This window comes from Daphnia magna, linkage group LG2 (genome assembly GCF_020631705.1).
Source record: "Daphnia magna isolate NIES linkage group LG2, ASM2063170v1.1, whole genome shotgun sequence".
NCBI classification, from domain to species: Eukaryota; Metazoa; Arthropoda; class Branchiopoda; order Diplostraca; family Daphniidae; genus Daphnia; species Daphnia magna.
In genome coordinates, this window is record NC_059183.1 from 11,097,041 (window position 1) to 11,115,649 (window position 18,609).

General features: G+C 38.7%; 5 protein-coding genes across 12 annotated transcripts; 3 read left to right on the forward strand and 2 right to left on the reverse strand.

Annotated features, from left to right (window-relative positions):
- Positions 1 to 159: 159 nt before the first annotated feature.
- LOC116934386 (leucine-rich repeat serine/threonine-protein kinase 1) lies at positions 160 to 9,541 on the reverse strand. Its single transcript, XM_045170370.1, has 34 exons — positions 8,768 to 9,541; positions 8,523 to 8,679; positions 8,420 to 8,460; positions 8,027 to 8,352; positions 7,824 to 7,968; positions 7,543 to 7,741; positions 7,006 to 7,488; positions 6,442 to 6,949; positions 5,994 to 6,356; positions 5,724 to 5,900; positions 5,423 to 5,649; positions 5,070 to 5,363; positions 4,811 to 4,991; positions 4,511 to 4,744; positions 4,301 to 4,445; positions 4,128 to 4,237; positions 3,910 to 4,049; positions 3,632 to 3,831; positions 3,419 to 3,566; positions 3,158 to 3,360; positions 2,957 to 3,089; positions 2,718 to 2,890; positions 2,494 to 2,648; positions 2,239 to 2,427; positions 2,111 to 2,181; positions 1,811 to 2,039; positions 1,564 to 1,744; positions 1,283 to 1,486; positions 1,179 to 1,213; positions 895 to 1,111; positions 645 to 822; positions 512 to 585; positions 310 to 432; positions 160 to 246 (listed from the first exon to the last, which is right to left on the reverse strand). The coding sequence occupies exons 1-34, from the start codon at positions 8,831 to 8,833 to the stop codon at positions 169 to 171; spliced, it is 6,387 nt and encodes a 2,128-aa protein (XP_045026305.1). The 5' UTR covers positions 8,834 to 9,541; the 3' UTR covers positions 160 to 168.
- A 1,167-nt stretch (positions 9,542 to 10,708) lies between these two features.
- LOC116917421 (tetratricopeptide repeat protein 9C) lies at positions 10,709 to 11,920 on the forward strand. 4 transcript variants are annotated; one of them, XM_032922888.2, is made up of 5 exons: positions 10,709 to 10,815; positions 10,999 to 11,156; positions 11,267 to 11,436; positions 11,493 to 11,678; positions 11,772 to 11,920. In XM_032922888.2, exons 2-5 carry the CDS (start codon positions 11,002 to 11,004, stop codon positions 11,870 to 11,872), a joined length of 612 nt encoding a protein of 203 aa, XP_032778779.2. In that variant the 5' UTR covers positions 10,709 to 10,815; positions 10,999 to 11,001; the 3' UTR covers positions 11,873 to 11,920. The 4 variants fall into 4 exon arrangements, with proteins under 4 accessions (XP_032778779.2, XP_032778778.2, XP_032778776.2 ...); XM_032922887.2 differs by having other exon boundaries at positions 10,719 to 10,780; XM_032922885.2 differs by having other exon boundaries at positions 10,726 to 10,880.
- A 142-nt stretch (positions 11,921 to 12,062) lies between these two features.
- On the forward strand, positions 12,063 to 14,007 carry LOC116917420. 4 transcript variants are annotated; one of them, XM_032922881.2, is made up of 5 exons: positions 12,063 to 12,568; positions 12,640 to 12,713; positions 12,865 to 13,014; positions 13,071 to 13,596; positions 13,665 to 14,007. In XM_032922881.2, exons 2-5 carry the CDS (start codon positions 12,702 to 12,704, stop codon positions 13,928 to 13,930), a joined length of 954 nt encoding a protein of 317 aa, XP_032778772.2. In that variant the 5' UTR covers positions 12,063 to 12,568; positions 12,640 to 12,701; the 3' UTR covers positions 13,931 to 14,007. The 4 variants fall into 4 exon arrangements, with proteins under 4 accessions (XP_032778772.2, XP_032778775.2, XP_032778773.2 ...); XM_032922884.2 differs by having other exon boundaries at positions 12,063 to 12,713; positions 13,068 to 13,596; XM_032922882.2 differs by having other exon boundaries at positions 12,063 to 12,713; positions 13,101 to 13,596.
- A 634-nt stretch (positions 14,008 to 14,641) lies between these two features.
- Positions 14,642 to 16,680, forward strand: LOC116917419 (28S ribosomal protein S29, mitochondrial). Of its 2 annotated transcripts, XM_032922880.2 has the most exons (9): positions 14,642 to 14,858; positions 14,922 to 14,962; positions 15,036 to 15,249; positions 15,309 to 15,401; positions 15,467 to 15,603; positions 15,702 to 15,862; positions 15,926 to 16,067; positions 16,134 to 16,226; positions 16,290 to 16,680. In XM_032922880.2, the coding sequence occupies exons 1-9, from the start codon at positions 14,837 to 14,839 to the stop codon at positions 16,488 to 16,490; spliced, it is 1,104 nt and encodes a 367-aa protein (XP_032778771.2). In that variant the 5' UTR covers positions 14,642 to 14,836; the 3' UTR covers positions 16,491 to 16,680. The 2 variants fall into 2 exon arrangements, with proteins under 2 accessions (XP_032778771.2, XP_032778770.2); XM_032922879.2 differs by having other exon boundaries at positions 14,644 to 14,962.
- Positions 16,517 to 18,261, reverse strand: LOC116917418 (G patch domain-containing protein 3). Its single transcript, XM_032922878.2, has 2 exons — positions 17,092 to 18,261; positions 16,517 to 17,015 (listed from the first exon to the last, which is right to left on the reverse strand). Exons 1-2 carry the CDS (start codon positions 18,121 to 18,123, stop codon positions 16,566 to 16,568), a joined length of 1,482 nt encoding a protein of 493 aa, XP_032778769.2. The 5' UTR covers positions 18,124 to 18,261; the 3' UTR covers positions 16,517 to 16,565.
- Positions 18,262 to 18,609: the final 348 nt, after the last annotated feature.

Below are 18,609 nucleotides of genomic sequence, written 5' to 3' on the forward strand. Positions count from 1 at the left end.
TGACATTTTCATTACTTTTTCCCACATTTGTTGACAATCGTGTAAAGTATCATTAATCCAAGAAGTTCTTTCGCTTTCAGGAAAATGTCTTAAATCGTTGAGCGTTCTCAAGTGTAAAGAATATAGCCTAGGGTATATAAGATAAAGAAATGCGGCGGCAAGGTTTTTCTAAATATTTATTGCGACTATGATTTGAGCAGTTGCTGTTACTTGCTTTGCTAGTAAATACACGGGATGGGTTGCATCCTGGGAAAAATAAATTTAATTAAAATAATTGTGAAAGAAATAAAAAAAAATAACTAAATTTACCCGAGGTGTTATCGAAGGTCTGCCTCCTTCCAATATGAATTCCTTCACTGACTCGTGGCTTTCGAAAGGCTGACGAAGTGTGAGCAGCTCGTATAAGAACATTCCAAAAGAAAAACAATCCACCTATCAGATTCCCATTTCACGAAAAAGAAAAACTAGACAGTTTTCTAAAAATGAATATCCAAAGTCAAATAGTTCGTACTTTGTCGGTGTACTCCTCTTCGCCATTGAACCGCATTATCTCAGGAGCCATGAAACCTTCCGTTCCTCCAAAACCTTAAATGTTTTGAAACTAATAAATCAACTTCAGTTTTAAAAACTTGCAAAACTTTTACCTTTTGCGCCAGTAGGCAGTGAAATCCGGGAAATGCCATAGTCAGCCAATTTTACATCCACTTTCACTTCAGGCTGCCTTTCATCGGGACTAGGTAACGACCATACTAATACATTTTCTGATTTGAGATCACGATAGATGATTCGTTGTTGGTGTAAGTATTCCAGAGCTTTAGCAATCTGGAAGACATTTCAACGTGATATAGCGGCACACCGTTAGCAGAAAAAATATTTTAAGGAATTTAACCATACCTGAACTACGATTTGCTGAATGACAGAGAGGTTTAGTTTTGCCCCAGATCTTCGAAAATTTCTTAAATTTGAATCCAAAGCTCCTAAGGGTGCGAGGTCTAAAACCAATGCTAGTGGTTCGGTGCACAAACCAATGAATGGAACGATATTCGCATGACGCAGGGTTAGTAGGATAGCCAATTCCTGCCTTACAGTACAGTAGGCCTTGCAGGCATACCTGTATCATCAAATATTTTTAGATGTAGCTACCAAACTAACAAACACGAGATCAAGGCAGAACTTACTGTAAAGGATCTCTTTCCCATTGGCTGATAGCTGCCTGAAATTCAATCAAACATTACCGTTATTAATATCAAGACCACAACAAATTAACGCATTGCCAATTTACTTTATAAATCTGTATAACAGAAGATCTGGCTTCATGTCCAGGATCAATAGGCTGAAGCATTTTTACTGCTACTTCTGCATTGGGGTTGCCGTTAATGTTTGCAGTAGCTCGATAGACAAAACCAAAGGCACCCCGACCAAGTAGACCTCCTCTTTTAATGTTCTGACCGTTCACAATGTTGCGTTCACCAATGTCCATAAACATCTGTTGCAAGGGCAGACCACAATACATATTAATCAATATAGTTTCTACCACCAACCAACATTATTATTTTCTTTTACCGTATCGGGTGCCACTTGAGCTAAATGAATGTCATTGTGAACCGGGCAATGTACGTGACGATTTCCATGGCTCAGCAAAATGCATTCTTCTACAGTGAAAGAGTAAACTGTTTCTGAATGCGAGGAGTGTGACCGTAAAAGCTCTTGAATGTTAGAATGTTCTTCCGTCGAAGTTTTCCGGCTAAAATAAAGCAGATTTTGTAATAATCTAATTTAATATGGTTTTATAATCCTTTGTCGGTGTTACCTTAACACAGGAGATTCGTGACCTACACCAGAGTCAGCACCTTCTGATCGGGCACTATTACGCGAACCGCGCGCAACTGGTTCCGTTTTTAGAGGAAAAAACTGGTGATTTTCTTGTGGGCGTTCATGTTGACTGTCGGCTGGGGGATTTAATCCACAGAGACACATGGGGCATGGAACCAACCGCGTAACAAGATATTTTCCTTCAGAAGTATGTACAAATCTGGTACCTGTTGATAAAATATGAAATTTTTTTTAGAGAGTAAGACCATGACTGCCCATTAATAAAAACACGGTTTACCTAATATCGGATACCAGTCTTCCAGAAGAGTATCAATATGATCAACGGAGATCGTCAAAAGTTTGGTAACGCTTTAAAGGAACAAGAATTGAATTAAATTTGAAAAATTTTTCATTTTTGCAAGTTACCTTTCAACAGATGGTTCTAATGCAAAGGTTTGATAGCCTTGAACAGAAACTTTTTGAAATGGTTGTCCTTCAGGTCGATCAAATATTGGCTTACGTATTGCAATGGTCTCGTTTGGAAGAAAGATTTCAATCATAGCAGCCGAAGCGGTATCCAGTTCAGACCAGTGACCCTCTTGTTTGACAATATATCTGAGAAAAATAAAATAGAAATTTGTATATTAACGATTCCAGTTATACAGACTTTTATTATCTGACCGAAACGCCCGATAATCGAATGGACTGACACCGACACGATTGGCCACTTCTTTAATTCGAAGCAAAGTAGTACCGAGATAGTGTAACTCAATGCCGGTCTGCCAACAACGCCATTCAGCTTTCCACTCCAAAGTATGTGTCAGATCTGCGTCAACCTATCGAGTGAATAAATGTTTAATGAAATAAAAGTAATCGTGTTCGAACATCTATCGAAGACAACATACGTGTCTGGGAATATTGAAGTAAGAACGGAGCGTATCGACAATGCTATCTTCGGCTAACAGCCGCGTTATTAGACGCGACCAAAACCCTGTTGGCACGTATGAAAGTAGAAGCAAGCGATAGATCGCGGTCTCCATGTCAGACTGGAAGCTTACTTCACATTTTCCATCCGTAACTTCAAAAATGAACAGTATTTATATAACCAATCCTTAAAATTGATGAAAAAATGTTATTAAGTCACTTGTTTCTTCAGACGGAAATCCTTTGTGCCCCTGGGCTACTGCCGAACCAGGTCTTGAGGGCATCGACACAGCCCTGTTAAATCTCGGGCCCTTTCTCGGTCGCATCGCCCTACCCCTTGACCGGACTGGAATCTACTCAAAACCAAAAAGATACCATAAGACTTTAAATTAAAATAGCTGTAAATAGTATGTACATTTACCTTCACACGAACGTCAGAGCCAGGTAAATCATATGCTGTTTGATCTTCAGTAGGTAATAATGAGGGAATAAGTAAAGTCCTTGAGTCCCAGGTCAACGCTACTTCAAATTTGTTAAGTAAATTGACAACATAAGCTTGAGCTTCTGCCGGAGCGCTGGTCGATGAGCGAAAAACAAGCTGTAAATCCTCCAACCTCATAATACCTGTAATGAGGGACTGCTAGAATTCAGAATCCAAGTATAAAACTATAAATTTAGGAACCGTTTGGCGCAAAGGGATTAATTTCTCTGATGGTGACTACATGGGCAAGCATGTCGCACAGCCACTGTGGGTCTAGAAAATATAGGTCTTTCAGGGTTGCGTCTTCGTAGTGAAGCATCACTCCATTTTCGTGAAGAAATGCGGTAGCCTTAAATGGAAAATCAACAAAAATAACACAAAGGAAGGCGCTTGGATTAAAGAATATGAGCGGACTTGATTCAACTCAGCTGTATCCCTGAAGGACATTCGAAATCGGGAATTCATGATGTGCGCAACGCCAACACGATATTCCTCAGCAGAAAGAACAGGATCACGACCGCAATTTTTTTGTTCAGTGGCTAGAAGACCAATAACATCCTCTAGAGCCAAATAAGTTGCCGGAATACGCTGTTCCAACATGCGTTCTTTACTTCCTAGAGACACAGACGAAAAATCACAGTTCAATATAAAATGGGGGGAGGGGAGTAAGAGTGAAGAAAATTTTAACTCACCTGGAAGTTTTAGGCTAAAAACGGCATCATAAATTAGGTTGCATAAAAGTCGAACATTATGTCTGGTACGACAACTGATCTCTATGGTATCTAATACTCGAGGTAAACCGCATTTTTCCGCGTCCACCACATTAATAAAACTTAAACAAATTTGAAAAATATTTAGACAACATATTTAAAAGAATTGGGGTAATTTTTTGACAAGGACTATTTTTTACCGGTCACGAACAAGCTGTTGGAGATCTTCGGAATAGGATGAGGGGAAGGTATCCTTGACCAAATCGTAATGGGTTCCCACAATTAGAACAGGAGAATTAGGCGCTCTCGCCTAAAATAATTGCCTAAACTTAAGACACGAAAGAATAACGGTAACAAATAGTTTATCTCTCACCTGAATATTGACTAGCCAGTGAAAGATTTCGTCAATTCCTTTCACTCCATCAGTTATTCGCCATAGGACTAAATACAGACTTCGTTTAGACAAAAAGTATTGGTGAGTGGCATAATACTCTTTTTGACCAGCAAAGTCCCAGGTACTGAAAAGGTGATAAAACGAATTTATTTTTTGTGAAACAACGTTACAAATCCAAAGTGTAGATACCGGAAAGTGACTGGGCCGTGCCCTTTAGCTTTCTTGTCGTAAGTCCAATCACCAATGTCGACGCCGACAGTGGACAAGTTTACTCCACGGGGCGTCCGAGAGTGTATATTCCTGTTGCCCATTCTTTTTGCCCAGTGCTCTGGAGGTTTCTTTTTATATGATCCTGTGCCTTCTTGGCGTAGCTGTTCCAGTAACGAAGTTTTCCCGATACCTTGGACGCCGACGAGCATGAGCCTTAGGAATTTTGGGTGTTATTAGTTATTAGTACACAGTCGTAAATTATCTGAATGGTAAAAGTACTTCCTTCGGGCGTATGGACGTGCATCTTCTAAGATGGATTTAAGATACCCCACGACATCCATTGTCTTGTATTTCTTGCTTTCAATCATTGAACGTAATGGTTCTTGTAAATTGCATCCTCTCACGTTCAAATTCCACAATTTTGACAACAATCCCATTCGCGGTGGCAATTCGACGATATCTAATATATATTTTGAATATTTGTGACAAAAAAATATTAGAATAAACAGATTCAAAGTGTAAGAAGATGAATACTGACCAGGATTTCCACTAACGTTGAAAACGGCGAGATTGCTTAGTTCGTGGATAACATTTGGTATTTCTCTGATCCTATTGTTGCTTATATCCAATGCACTCAAATTTGGGAAGAGTAGTTTGGATTTGTGAGCAGACGAAACGAGGGTATCCACATCCTCTTCCAACCCCTCATCCATCCACAGATGGATTCCAGTCATCTGATTATCTCCGAGGACCAAAGTACGTAAACCCTCCAATTTGTGATGACGCCGGTGTGCACACGCAACCACCTTTGAAGATTTGTGAAATTTCCTCCCTATAACAATTTCGAATATAACCCCTTTAAATTCATGAGTTCGTAACGACTACCCTCACCTTGGGTTACTGGTGTTTTGGGTGGATTGCGATCAATTCCGGCAAAGCAAGTTATGGTTGCTGATGAAGACAGAAAAGGTGATGAGGTAGATAATGGGGACATCGGTTCATCTAGCTGAAGAATGTCCCAGTTGGAAAAGGGCGGCCAATTTTCTATTTGATTATGAGACAAATCTAACTGCTTCAAACCGTGAGGATAGTTAGATAAAGGTCCAATGTCAGTTAATCTGCAAATGGAGATATTTTGACCTGTTAGCATGCGCATAGTAAGTGTGGTGATCCATAAAGGTATCCATCTTACTTGTTGAAGCTCATGTTTAAGCGGACAAGATTGACAGCTATACAAGCTAATGAAACCGGGACGCTAGAAAAATTGTTGTGTGCAAGATTAAGATGAACGAGCTGTGAACACGATTGAGGCATGTCATCCATATCTGCCGGAAGAGTTTCATTAATATCTACTGTATGGCTCCATAAACTATAAAAAGGGAAGAAAAAAGAAGAAAAAAAAAAAAAAACACGATTAACAACTTCCAATCAAATGATGCGTTTTTTTAAAATCTAATCCTACCTATCGTGCACTAATTTCTGGGGAGTAAGGTTAAAAGTTGCCAGCTGCATGCTTCGCATCATTCTGGCGTCTCCCAAGCTGTCTTCGTCAGAGAAAGAAAGGTTGAATTTATCTGGAGTTGATTTATTCGAGCGCGGCGCCGAAAAGTCCAGTTTCTTTCCAGAATCACCACTACTGGTTAGATCGAAGGCTACGTCCGTTAGAAAGTTGGGAAGATCAACAAGTAAATTGAACGACGCATTCATCTCTTTCAATTTCGGAGCTGTCCACATGTCTATTGGAATATGTTGCAGTTTGTTGTTGGATACATCCAAAATAGCCAGCGAAGGAAGCTTGAATAGAGCATCCGGAAGGAAATCCAATCTAAAACGCAAAGTACAGAATTAAAAACAGAAAAACGAAAAATCATTAAAAAAATTATAAATAAGGAACTGGAGCTAGGCCTTGCCTGTTATCCTGCAACAGAAGTTCTTCCAGTAAAGGACAATTATATAATCCTGATGGCAGACGCTCAATTTTGTTTTGCGCGACGTTGAGATGCCGGATACTTTGCAATTGTAACATGCATGGTGGTAGCTCTACGAGAACATTGTTGGAAAGATCGATGCGTGTAATAGAATGGAGGGCAACGTGATAAGCACGCGGATGCAGTTTCATTTTGGGGTTGAGGCTAACAGCAGCCTCACTCAGCCATTGCGGCCTAATGTATTCAAGGCATTGCTGTCCGTGCCAATTTATCATAACGGCGTTAGTGGGAAAAACTTGACTTAGTGACGCAAAGCCGCGGCTTTCGTTTGGCGATCCTGCTTTTTTGTTGATGGAATTTTCTCGATCAATATGTGATTTAAGAGCCAGGAGTTTGGATGTTATAATATCGTCTTTCGCTTGAACTGCCACATACAGTGCTTTGCTTTCCAGGTCTCGAGCACCATGTTTAAGAAGCAGATCAATCATTCCTAAAAAGGAAAAGAAATTTTAATCCAAGTTAACGTAAAAAATAGCGATTAAATACCCATGTCACGTTGTCTGACCGCCTCTACCAGCACGGAAGATCCCGTAAAAACATATTCGTCTAGGGCCGTCCGAGAACGTAACTTTGACAGCTCTTCTTCGTTAAGATATATGGTGAGATTCGGATTAGCACCTGCACCCAATATAAGGGAGGCGATGGCAAAGTGTTTGCTCTTGACAGCTGCGTGAAGGGCCGTTTGTGTCCCATGATCGCAGTAGACGTCTACGTCGACGGGACTTAATGTCTGTTGAATATTGGCAGCTGGAGTTGCTGAGTCTGGTTTTAAGTTAACGTTCAGACGGGACATTAAAGCTTGAATCGAGTCTGAAATCCGTTTTTTGGCTGTGATCGATTCGGTCGCCGACAGGACGGTTGTTGTCTGGTCGTTGGACTTCAACGTTTTCCCTTTGACGCGATACTTTAAAATAAGCTCCACCATTTTCAGGTTCCCCATATAAGCAGCGATATACAACACAGTTTGCCCTACGGAACCGTATCATGAGAAAATTTAATCATTAAAAATGTATGGGTACGTACCTGACACATCTTTTGCATTGATGTCGAAAGGAAGTTCATATTCATAGTTCCCTGTTTTGTCAGTGTACTTTTTCCTTATACTCGAAGGGTACGGGTACTTAAGTAGAAGGTCCAGCACTTGAACGTGTCCCTGAATACAGCATCCATGGGAAGGAAACCATTTTTCAACTGTGGGAGTTTGTACCAATTCAGGAAATTTCTGTTGAATGTGCAGAACAAATTTGCAACAATCCAGTTTAGATTTAAGCAAAAAAAATAAATTTAATTAAGTTGGCGCTTACTCTCAGTAGCAATTCTACAACTTCCTTATGGCCATTGTAGCATGCTATATATAGGGGAGAATATTTTGTTACAGGATGAACTCTTGCGTCCGCGCCATTGGCAAGTAATAAATGAACGATTTCTCTATGGCCAATTTCTGAAGCCCTGTAAGGTAACGCCGAGAATTGCTAAAAATTCAATAATTTAAAAACATCACACTAACTTGAACAACAATGTGTTCGATCCTTCCACCATCATATTAATGACAAGCTGCAAATCTTCTTTGAGCTCCTTAAAGAGCTTGAGCATTAAGTCTGGACTGCCTTCAATACATGCTTTTAACAATCCATTGAATATTTCAACCCTACAAGCTTCCTGTGTTGACTGAGCTGTTTTTAAAGCTGAAGCACATTCTATGTGACTTCCTTTAAGTGCCAAATCTAATGGTGAAAACCCCAGGCCATCTCGAACATCAATGCGAGCATCATGAGACAGCAAGAGACGTAGGTTGTTGACATGGCCATATTCAGCAGTTACATGCAATGATGTCTGAGAAGAAAAAGAATTCAGTTGGCAGGTACAGGATACTTTAGGTTTTAAAGAATGCACAACTTACTCTATATTCTCCTCGAGGCCCACACGGAATATTTGGATTAGCTTGAAGAAAACACTATTTTAAAAAATCAACAAATACACAAAACTTTGGATATTTTTTTTACCTCCTGACTGAAGTAATATTCTTAGACAACTTGAGTTTTCTGTGGTAGCAGCTGCATGCAATGGTGTTCGACCCCATGCATCAACTCCATCAATATGTTGTAATTGATCAGCATGAAGAAGGTCTTCTAATAATTCTGCATTATCCCAAAGTGCCGCCTGAACAAAAACGAAAAGCCAAACTCGGAGTTACAAGGATTATACCATAAGCTTTGTTGCAGCCAACAGCCGTTAAACTAGTGCAAACCTGGTGTAACAAGCGTCCCGGGAAATCTTCCAAATCATCAGAGTTTGGACTGCTCGGAATACTCATGCTTGAGAATTGAACCAAAGAAGACCGAGCCCAAGCACAGTTGTCATCACTGACAGAATTGTCAACAACCAAACATGGTTTCTCTCAATGTGTTCATTGATCAGCTGATGCAGGCACACTTAATGAAGAAGGCCTCTAATACTCTGGGCTCTGGTAGCAGCACCTACCAGGAGTTGTGTTCTGGTGTTTTCAATCAAATAACTGGGACGTAGGGGCCGGTTAACGTAGGTGTCAGTTGGATCGATTCATCCTTTCTTAGTCAGTAGTATTAAACAATGAACAAAACCCCATTATTTCATAATGCGTTTTCGACTCCTTGGCTTAGTAACCGACAAGGCCAGAAAGCATTCCCATTGAATTTAAATTGAAATAAGTAAACTATTAAATTCTTCGGTTTTTTTATTTTTAAGAGTCTAAAACGAAGATTATTTATGATCCTAAATGATGCAATCAAAATACTTTGTTTGAATTATAACTCAAATTCAAAAAAGGCCACCCCCAAGTAGATGCTGCCATCGCAAACCGTTTCTTGACACTAACAAATGTATTTTCATTTCATTTGAAATCAATTGATCGTCAATAGAATCATTGAAAGCCACACGGAAAACATAAAACTTTAAAATGCAAAAAAAAATTTTTTTTCAACTTTGAAAGTAATTTTTTTGAAAGTACTTTTTAAGCAATATTTTTACAGAAATGGACAGATCTTATCAAGATCAGTCATAGAACCCTGGTTGGTTCACTATGGCATTCCCCCCCTTGCAAAAAGCCTTTTTGCCTATTTTATTTACGATATACTGGATATAGCCTCCAAATAGCCTCCAAGTGATTTTGATAACTTTTGGTTTCGACCAAATAGATGAATATGTCTGGGGAGAAATTTTGGGAACAATTGGGCAACAATCTTTTCCGTGTTTCCACATATAATTGGGAATTGAATAGGGAAACTCACTATTTTACCATTTTAACTTATCTAAGTAACGAGTTTTCGCATCACTTTCGATTCCATTTGCATAGTCGGAACACGACATAGTTTTATACTAACACCACAGACTACGAAGTAAAGACCGCTATCATCGCCACAAGGCTGAGAGAAATCCAGTAGGCGATGCTTAGTCTTACCGCTAGGGGCGCGGGAGTATACTTTCTGAAATTTTTCTACTTTTTCTAATGTTAGTACTGAATATTCACACACACGTATTGGCGGAAATTGTATTTAACTTTATGTCATCAACTGTACACCTTAATTTTCTAGATCCCCTTCCTGTATCCCGTGAATTATTTCAAAATGTTATTCTAATTCTTTGGTATGGTAATAAAATTATACATTTACCCCCTCTTTTCCCTATTTTTCAGATGTATAGAGCCCATCGTGAAACCCTGCACGATGGGAACACACGATGGATCTCCCGCGTCGCCGACGTAAACGTATCCAATAAGCTACTAACAATTTACTAACAGATAACTAGCATACTCATAAAAATAATTTTGTGTTTCCATATGCTACCCGATTACCCGACCCGATAATGACAATAACGAGTAATGGAAAGACTCTATTTTGTATCGCAAAAATTGTTCTACTTAGCCGGGGGGTAGGGGAGTCTACCGATGATACAGTCTACACTTTTTCCAGACATTTAATACCTAGGGCAAAAAAAAGGTGTCTGGACTGATATTACCCAACCCCCCTTATAATGATTTTGCGCCAAAACCACCCTACCTCTCCTTAAAAAGGTAAACTATTAATATTTTCTACCCACAGATGGCTTTTTCAAAATAAATCAGTGTTCACCTTTTTGTGCAGGATACTGTACGAAACGGTCCGCATTTTATCCCTAAATCCACGAAAAATCTGTAAAATATTTTGGGCCAGTCCGCAGGTGAAAGTCCGCAGTTTCTCCTGTCCGCAGTCTGCGTCCACATTTTATCCTGGCCCGTAAGACTGTGGTAAGATTTTCCTGTCATCAGACTGTTCTTGAAAAGTATTTTCTAATTTTGTAAATCCTGGCACATTTGTCAGAAATTTAAAATTGTAATTTTTTTCGAAGTAAGTGTAGGAATACCGTGAACGTGCTCTTGTGAATTTTGGTTCTTACCAATTAAAGTTCTGAAATTATAATTCTATATTTATAATTTTCTATGTTCTGAACAACCACCCTAAACAGAATATGAATGAAAATTTGGGAAATTGTTCTTCATCTGTTTTACCCAACTTAAGCCAAAGAGCTGAAAAGAAACTGTTTCTAGCAAAGTCACTTAAATTGGAGGGAAACAATTTTTTCAAACAACAAAATCTAAAGGAAGCTATTCGACATTACCACAGGTTTTTTCTATAGTGCTCTTATAATTTTGCTCCAACTGTCTTCCAAAGCTTACTTTTCAAAAGCTTTGAAACCTGTTCTTAAACCTGGGGTCCTTGGTTTTTATAAATAGAGCCTTGCTGTATGTAAAAGGTGTAGAAAATGATGGATCTAGTATGTTAAGAGATTTGGGTGCTACATTTACCAAAACAGAAAATGGAAAAGATTTTGAAGAGAAAATTGATCCTGTAATCCTTAAGCAGAACACTGAGCTGAAGATAGATTGCTATAATAATTTGTCTGGTAAAAAAAAAATCTATTAACTTTTATGCTATTTCTAATTGATTTTATCTTTGCAGCGTGTTTGCTAAAAAATGAAAAACCTGATTATGAGAAAATAGTGTTCTACTGCAGAGAAGTGATGAAATGCTCCAGTGAAAATCCAAAAACACACTTTAGAATGGCACTAGCACTTTTTGAACTTGGAGATTTTAATGCAGCTTTGGAATCTTGCAATGAAGCACTGCGGTGTGGGCCTTCACAAGGTAATTCATTTGAATTGTCTAAAGATAGAACTAACTTGGTCATCCTAGTTACTCCAAATTTGTATTTTGATACATATAATAACTTTTACTTAGATTCAAAGATTACCAATCTCAAAACAAGGTGTCTGGAACAACTTGCCAAAAAGAGTTATGAAAACAAAATTATGTATGAAAAGATGTTGGGTTTCAAATGAACAAACTTGAGCCTGAGATGAAAACTGAAATAAAAGGAATGATTTGTAGATGTATAGCTAGCCATTTTAAACACCAAATTTCAAGCATAGTCACATTTATACTAACAATAACAAATATTATATAACAATATTTCGTAAAATTAACAAGATCGAGGCGTTTAAGGTCTTCATGGCTAGATTGTAATCCTGCTAGACAAGTCAATATTTCACTTTTCACACAAGAAAACGTTCGCTTTGTAGGTCTTTTCTCACGTAAACTGAGGTTACCTGACGCCAGCGTAATCCAAGCGCAAATGAAAGAAATAAATCTTCTGAACTCTACGATCTATGTACATTTTATTTACTTATTATTCCTGCGTTAAGCGTGTAAATTCATTCATCATCGTCATCACAAAACTTGATTTTTTTATAGCAAAATGAAATGAATAGGTATTGATTTCAGGTGAATAAAATTGAACTAAACATTTTGCAAAATCATGTAGCTATTTCCTGCCACTTACCTGACTTTTCAGCGTGCGTTACGTTGTAAAACAATATCAACTGGTTGATGAGCTCACTTGCAAAAAATTGCCACGTAGCGCCTACCCCTACGTTTGATTGGTTCAATTCGTTTTATCACGTGATTTTGTCAGCCTTTATTAACTGGAACACTATGAACCGAGGATCGTGGCTTCCTAGTTCTGAGGGGAAAAAAAGGTAAGAAACTTGTCTTGTAACACCCATTAATCGAAATAGGTGTCCTTTTTAGCTGGGTGGTTCAATCACAGATTTAAAAATTGTTTGTTCGAAGACTACTGCTCTATCCCAGCTCTATCCGGCGTATCCAAGAATGAAATCTGTCGTAAGTTCAGTTGCAATAAATATTTCCGTTCATTCTACGGTACCTTTGCATTAATTATTAGTTATCTTTTTAATGTAGCTAGTTGTTTGTGATTCTCTATACTATTATTTTATCAGTTAACATTCATTTCGGTATTTCTTCTTTTATTAAGATTCTGGTTTTGATAATTGTTGCTGCTGTTACACAACAAACCTCTCCACCTATGTCCACTGATTTGTCTACAGCAATAACCTGCGCCACTTCGAACGACACTTCTGTCTCTTGCAATCGTCTTCATCGCCTTACGCATGCAGCTAACGAGGTAAGAGTCTATTCACACATAATAGGTTAATAGGTGGTAATAGGATCTTTCAGTAGTCGTTGTCTAAAAATCGGATAAAAATACAGATGGCAGAGAAGAAAGTTACAGAAATGATGAAGGCTGTTGACAAAGCTACGGAAAAGTTGAATGCTTTAAACCAAACACTACAAATCGTTATCGAGTATAAAGAGAAACTTGCTGGAATTGAAAGTTCTTTGAATACCAAATACTTATTAGATCTGATGCATCTAAACAAAGTAGATAGAGAAATTCGGCGGATGAGGATTATAGACGAAGAAGTTACAATAAAATACAACAGAATGCTGGCATTAGAAACCCGAGCCGAAAGACTTAGAACAAAACTAGAAGATAAAGCGAATTTGGATGAACAACGTCAGCAACATCAAAATCTGCTCGATTCCCAGCATATTTCTTTTTTCGCTCAGCGAACAACAAGCTACAGCCAAAGGAATACTTTAAATAATTATCAAATAAATGACCTTAATCAAGGTGGAGCATTCAACAAGACATCGGGAATATTTACTGTACCAGTAAATGGTTTATATTACTTCTACTTTACTGGTATCATTTTTGTTCACTAATAGACTTAGGGTAGCCTACAAGTAAAATTTTGCCGCTTTTCTATTCAGCATTGAAAACGAAGCAGGGTCTTTCTGGAACGAGCCGTTTGACAGTTCAAATCGCCCAGACAAGTCCACCCCTTCGGGTTTTGGCAAAAGGTTATATGGACTCGAGTGATTGGAATGGATGGTTTTCAGTGCAAGTTAAGGCAATAGCTAATCTGGTGGTAAACGACCGAATTGCCGTCCAACTACTCGAAGGTTCTATCTACGAAAGTGGCATTTCGGGTCATGTAACGACAAACTTTGGCGGATATCTCATTGTCCACTTGTAGCCCACTTTCTTCATTACAAACGAAACAAAAGTTTATTCGGGTCTGTGAAGAAAATACATAAATTTTATCATTTCAAATACATACATAAACTTACCTAAAACCAAAACTCACAAAATAATAGGTAAACAACAAACTGACAAAACAGAATGAAACATGCAAAAAAAAATGTAAATAATGAACAGCTGAAGAAATCGTAACCTACTGGCGCGACAGACAATGGCGATCGCCATCCGTGTAGTAAGTCATTTCTCTCTGTGATGGTAGCGTTCCGAAACTCCCTTGGAGAGCCAATCAGAAGACCGGAGTGGCCGGTGAGGGTGTGTCACCAATAACCCGAACGCTTGGATTGATTAACTCGTGTTTGTTGACCATGTGATTGCAAATAGCACAAGAGAATACCCGATAGCGATAGGAAATAGCTTTAGCAAATAGCTTTAGCTTTTAGAAATAGCATAGGAATATAGGAATATAGATAATATAGGATTTATGATATAGCTGGAAGCTGAGTTACAAAATGGGGGTGGCAAATTTTATGGCAAATTGCCAAAAACTCCCCAGAACTAAAATGCTATACGTAAGACGTAATTGGTAAAAATAGCACTAGTCTGAAAGGTACTTAAGGCTTAGCGCGCCGGAGCACGTAAAATACCGAACCATGCTGGCGAGCCAGCTACGACAACACTGGTCGACCTATTCGCTCATAGCTCTCTATACCTATACCACGCTGTATGCGTCGGCTGCTATCACCGACACTTACTGTTGTAGCTGTTAATATGGATACAAGGAGATGTTAGTGAAATACTAGTGAATTGGCTCATAAAAACTTTCGGCCTAAAAAAATCGTATTCCTAGACTAACTGACTAAAAAGTCACAAACCCTCATTGGAACAAATTTAGCTTTGCAAAATGATACGTTTCTCTCCAACCGGTAAGGTTTTTCGGGTCTGGCGAAGATTTTCGTCATTGAGTGCCAATACCATGCCGTTAACAGAAACAATAACAAATACATTTCGAACTAATGAACTTGATCCAGTAAGTCTAAATGTAAATGCAGTATCTCACAGTATTTCTAATTTTTAGCTGTCACAATTCTTCAATTTTGCAGATAAATCACAGGAAGGATCATGATGGACGTTTCTATTCAATTTCACAATCAGTCAAAAAACAACTTTTTTCTGGAGGGGGATTACCAAAGGAATATAAAGAACTGAGTGAAACTCTTAATGGATTGTCCATCATGGTTAGGAAGCCTGCAATTGAGCTAATTACATATTTAAACAAAACCAACTTTGATGCTCCAGTTAACAGATATGTGTTGTGTAAGTAAAAAATAAAATAAAACAATCTCTGGTACCTGTTAATTAATTTAGAAATGCAGATGGAAAGACTGGGTCAGGAAAATCAGTTTCCCTGGCACATATTCTTCATTATGGCAGCAATGCTGGAATGGTCCTGGTTCATGTACCATGGGGTAAGTAAATTACAAAAAATAGATGTTTTTGTATATAATAGCCCTCCACTTCCATCTCTTTTCAGTTCCTAATTGGGTTAGGTTCCCAAAAGGTTGCACACCTTCTGTGATTCATCCAAATAAGTATGATCATCCAATTGAATCAGTAGAATGGTTAAGACATTTTAGCACACAGAATGGACCACTAATGCAAAAACTGGAGGTAAAATTGCAAGTTCACATTTTCAACTTAACATTCCGAGTGTTATGCAGTAGTAGCTGATATTATGTATCGTTCTTTTTATTGCCAACTTGTTACAGTTGAAGACAACCGAAACTTATACGTGGAGCAAGCGAGAAATGACGGCTGTAGGCTCCCCATTAAGCGAATTGATAGATTTGGGTATGAACAGAGCAAAACATGCAACAGATTGCGTTACTGCTTTATTGTGTGAACTAAAGAAAGCTGCTTTAAGCAAACGGTACGTTTTGATTACCAGATAATGCAAATTTCTAGCTAGTATAACCAGTATGATCCTGTGCAGATGTCGCGTTCTAGTCGTCATCGATGGATTTAACTCCTTCTTTTCGCCGAAATCGAGAGTACGAAGGGAAGACAAATCAATTGTTTTGCCGACGGAATTTGTGCTCACTGATGCATTCCTTTCTCTTACAAGGAATGATTGGGTAATCTGAAATGATGAATGATGATGAATGGGAAAATTGAATGACTGTTTAATTGCCTAATGTTAGAATAATGGAGCAATCGTTGTATCTGTTGATGCTTCGGCCCATCCGTCGGAACTGCGCGAGTCTCCTCTTCCAAGATACCAATTGGGAAAACAAGTAGTTTTTTATTGTATTTTGTTACATTACGGAATTTTACCTAAATTAATTATTTATATGCAGGGTTTTGAGCATTTAGACCCTTTCATCCCCATTGAGGTCCCCAACTATAGTGAAAAAGAATTCCATTCGCAAATTGATTATTATGTAGAACGGAATTGGCTTCAGCAACCAAAAGCACGCACTGAAAGGGGGCGAGCTGAATTAAGCTTTACTAGCGGCAACCACCCTCTCAGTTTGATGAAGCTTGTCGCCCCATACTGAAAAACAAAATAAGAATACATGTTCTGTCATAGTTTGGAACGTCTATTTAACAAAATAATATTAAATGAATTGTTTTCATGTATGCCGATATTTCATGATTGTCGGTTGATTTCTTCTATAAAGAGATTCCGGAGAATCTGTGTCAGCAGGGCTATCATAAGCGGTTGCAATAAATACACTCTTAGCTTTACTTGAATTTGTCGTTCGGAATCGTGGTAATCGCTCGCCAAAATAACCCAATCCTTTTCTTTCTCTTGGTTTCTGGCCATCGCTTTCTATAGGCGTTGCAATGCCTTCCTGAGTGACTCCTAAGCCCAAGCCATCTCGCCATCCTTGCTTTTCCATTAGGCGGCGACCGATCCCTTTGGTATGTTTCTCGAATGGACCGACAACATTTCTCCCCATGGAATGTTCCATGAACGACTTTTGTCGTAGTGGTAGTACTTGTGGTTTTTTGAAAACGGTTTCTACATTACCCTGACGCCACATGGTACTCCGACGCATCTCTGCGCAGTCTCTTGCATCCTGTGCAATTGAAACAAAGAAGAATTAGTATAAAAGTTCTATTTCTTTGGTAGTAAATAAGAAAATATGTACATACTTTGTCACCACCGTTTTCTTCATAGTAAACAGAATAGTCGACGTCCCAATCATCTGTGGTCTGCTCATCGAAATCACCTTCTGCTTCTTTCCATCGTACTGCGTCGGTATACCAAACTATACCAGGTCCACCTTTTTCCCAGACTACCTCCATCTCTTCTTCAAAAAGCCTTTCTTTATTTCTCTCCTGCTCCGTTACATCGTCATGCAAAGCTTCGTGTCTGTCCCACTCTTGCTCGTCATCATCATCATCCATTATATCTCCTTTGTTTGTGCACTTTTTTGGTGATGAAATATTTGTTCCATGGGGAAATATTCTTTTTTTATTGTTGCTGTTTGTTGAATTTGTTGATGGGGAAACAGGTAGTTCAATTTTCTCACTTGTATGATTTTCATAGTTGAAGGGAACATTGCCATATCTTCGAGTTTTGGTTTTCGGGAAATTTAATCCTAATTTGCCTATAAGTTTACTGGGTAAACGGCATGAGTTAATTAGATCCAGGAAATGTTTTGTAGATGTGCCTACATTTCCTCGAGGCATGAGAGGAGGAGGTTTCAATTCAACCATTTGTTCAATTTTCTGTTTTGATAACTTAAGTTCTACTTTGTCACCATTTATGCTAAGCAAAGAAACTAGAAAATCTCCCAAATTCTCTTCAACTACAGTTATAGCAATGGCAATACATCTACTTGGCAAGAATCTCTCATCTTTGTCAACCCAATTTTGCAAATTGTATTTCTTTATCGTCTCTGTTCTTGCTTTTTTACTGAATAATTTCACAATGCAACAGAAGGAATCTTTGGTTAGAAAATCCGATGCACTTTTAGCACTGCTGTTGTTCCTAAGACAGAAGTTATTTTTCTCGAAACTGAGTGTTTCTGAAGGCTTGATTAATTCGAGCTGCGGTCGATGGCGAAAATGAAAACACGAAAAGTGCATTTGGCACTCAATGAGATCTGAAAAGTAATTTCTTAAGTCCGAAGAATGAAAATTTTGAGGAATATTCAATATCATCAAATAAACAGAATCCATTCTGTCTTTGATTGTTGCTTAATGCTTAGAAACTAGGCTGAAATCGTACGCTGAAGCAAGACACATTGTTCGTTTTGAAATTTCACCCGGTAGATGTCACGGAGGGAGTTGTTGACTCCGCATCGCAAAAGGGACTTAGTTCTCCAACATGGTCTCCACGTACGTACGGAGAGGTCCGTACCAGAAAACGGCACCATTTCCAGGGTTTTCATTGGCTCAGTGGGATGGTCACGTGACCATCCTTTAAAGCCACGCAGTGGTGGGTAGCCCCGAAATCTCAGCAGCCGCCGTCGCATTTGAACCGGCAATTGTTTTTTTTTTCTCGTTTGTTGTCATTTTCGTTTTTAATGGCGGCCTGCTGTCATTTAAAATGAATAAATATAGACCTTTTTAAGATTGCTCGGTGTAAGCACAGCGAAAAGTCGTGCGGCTAGTCGACTAGTGCGCACCATGGCGGGGGATAGCCGTAACTAGCTGCAGACTTGG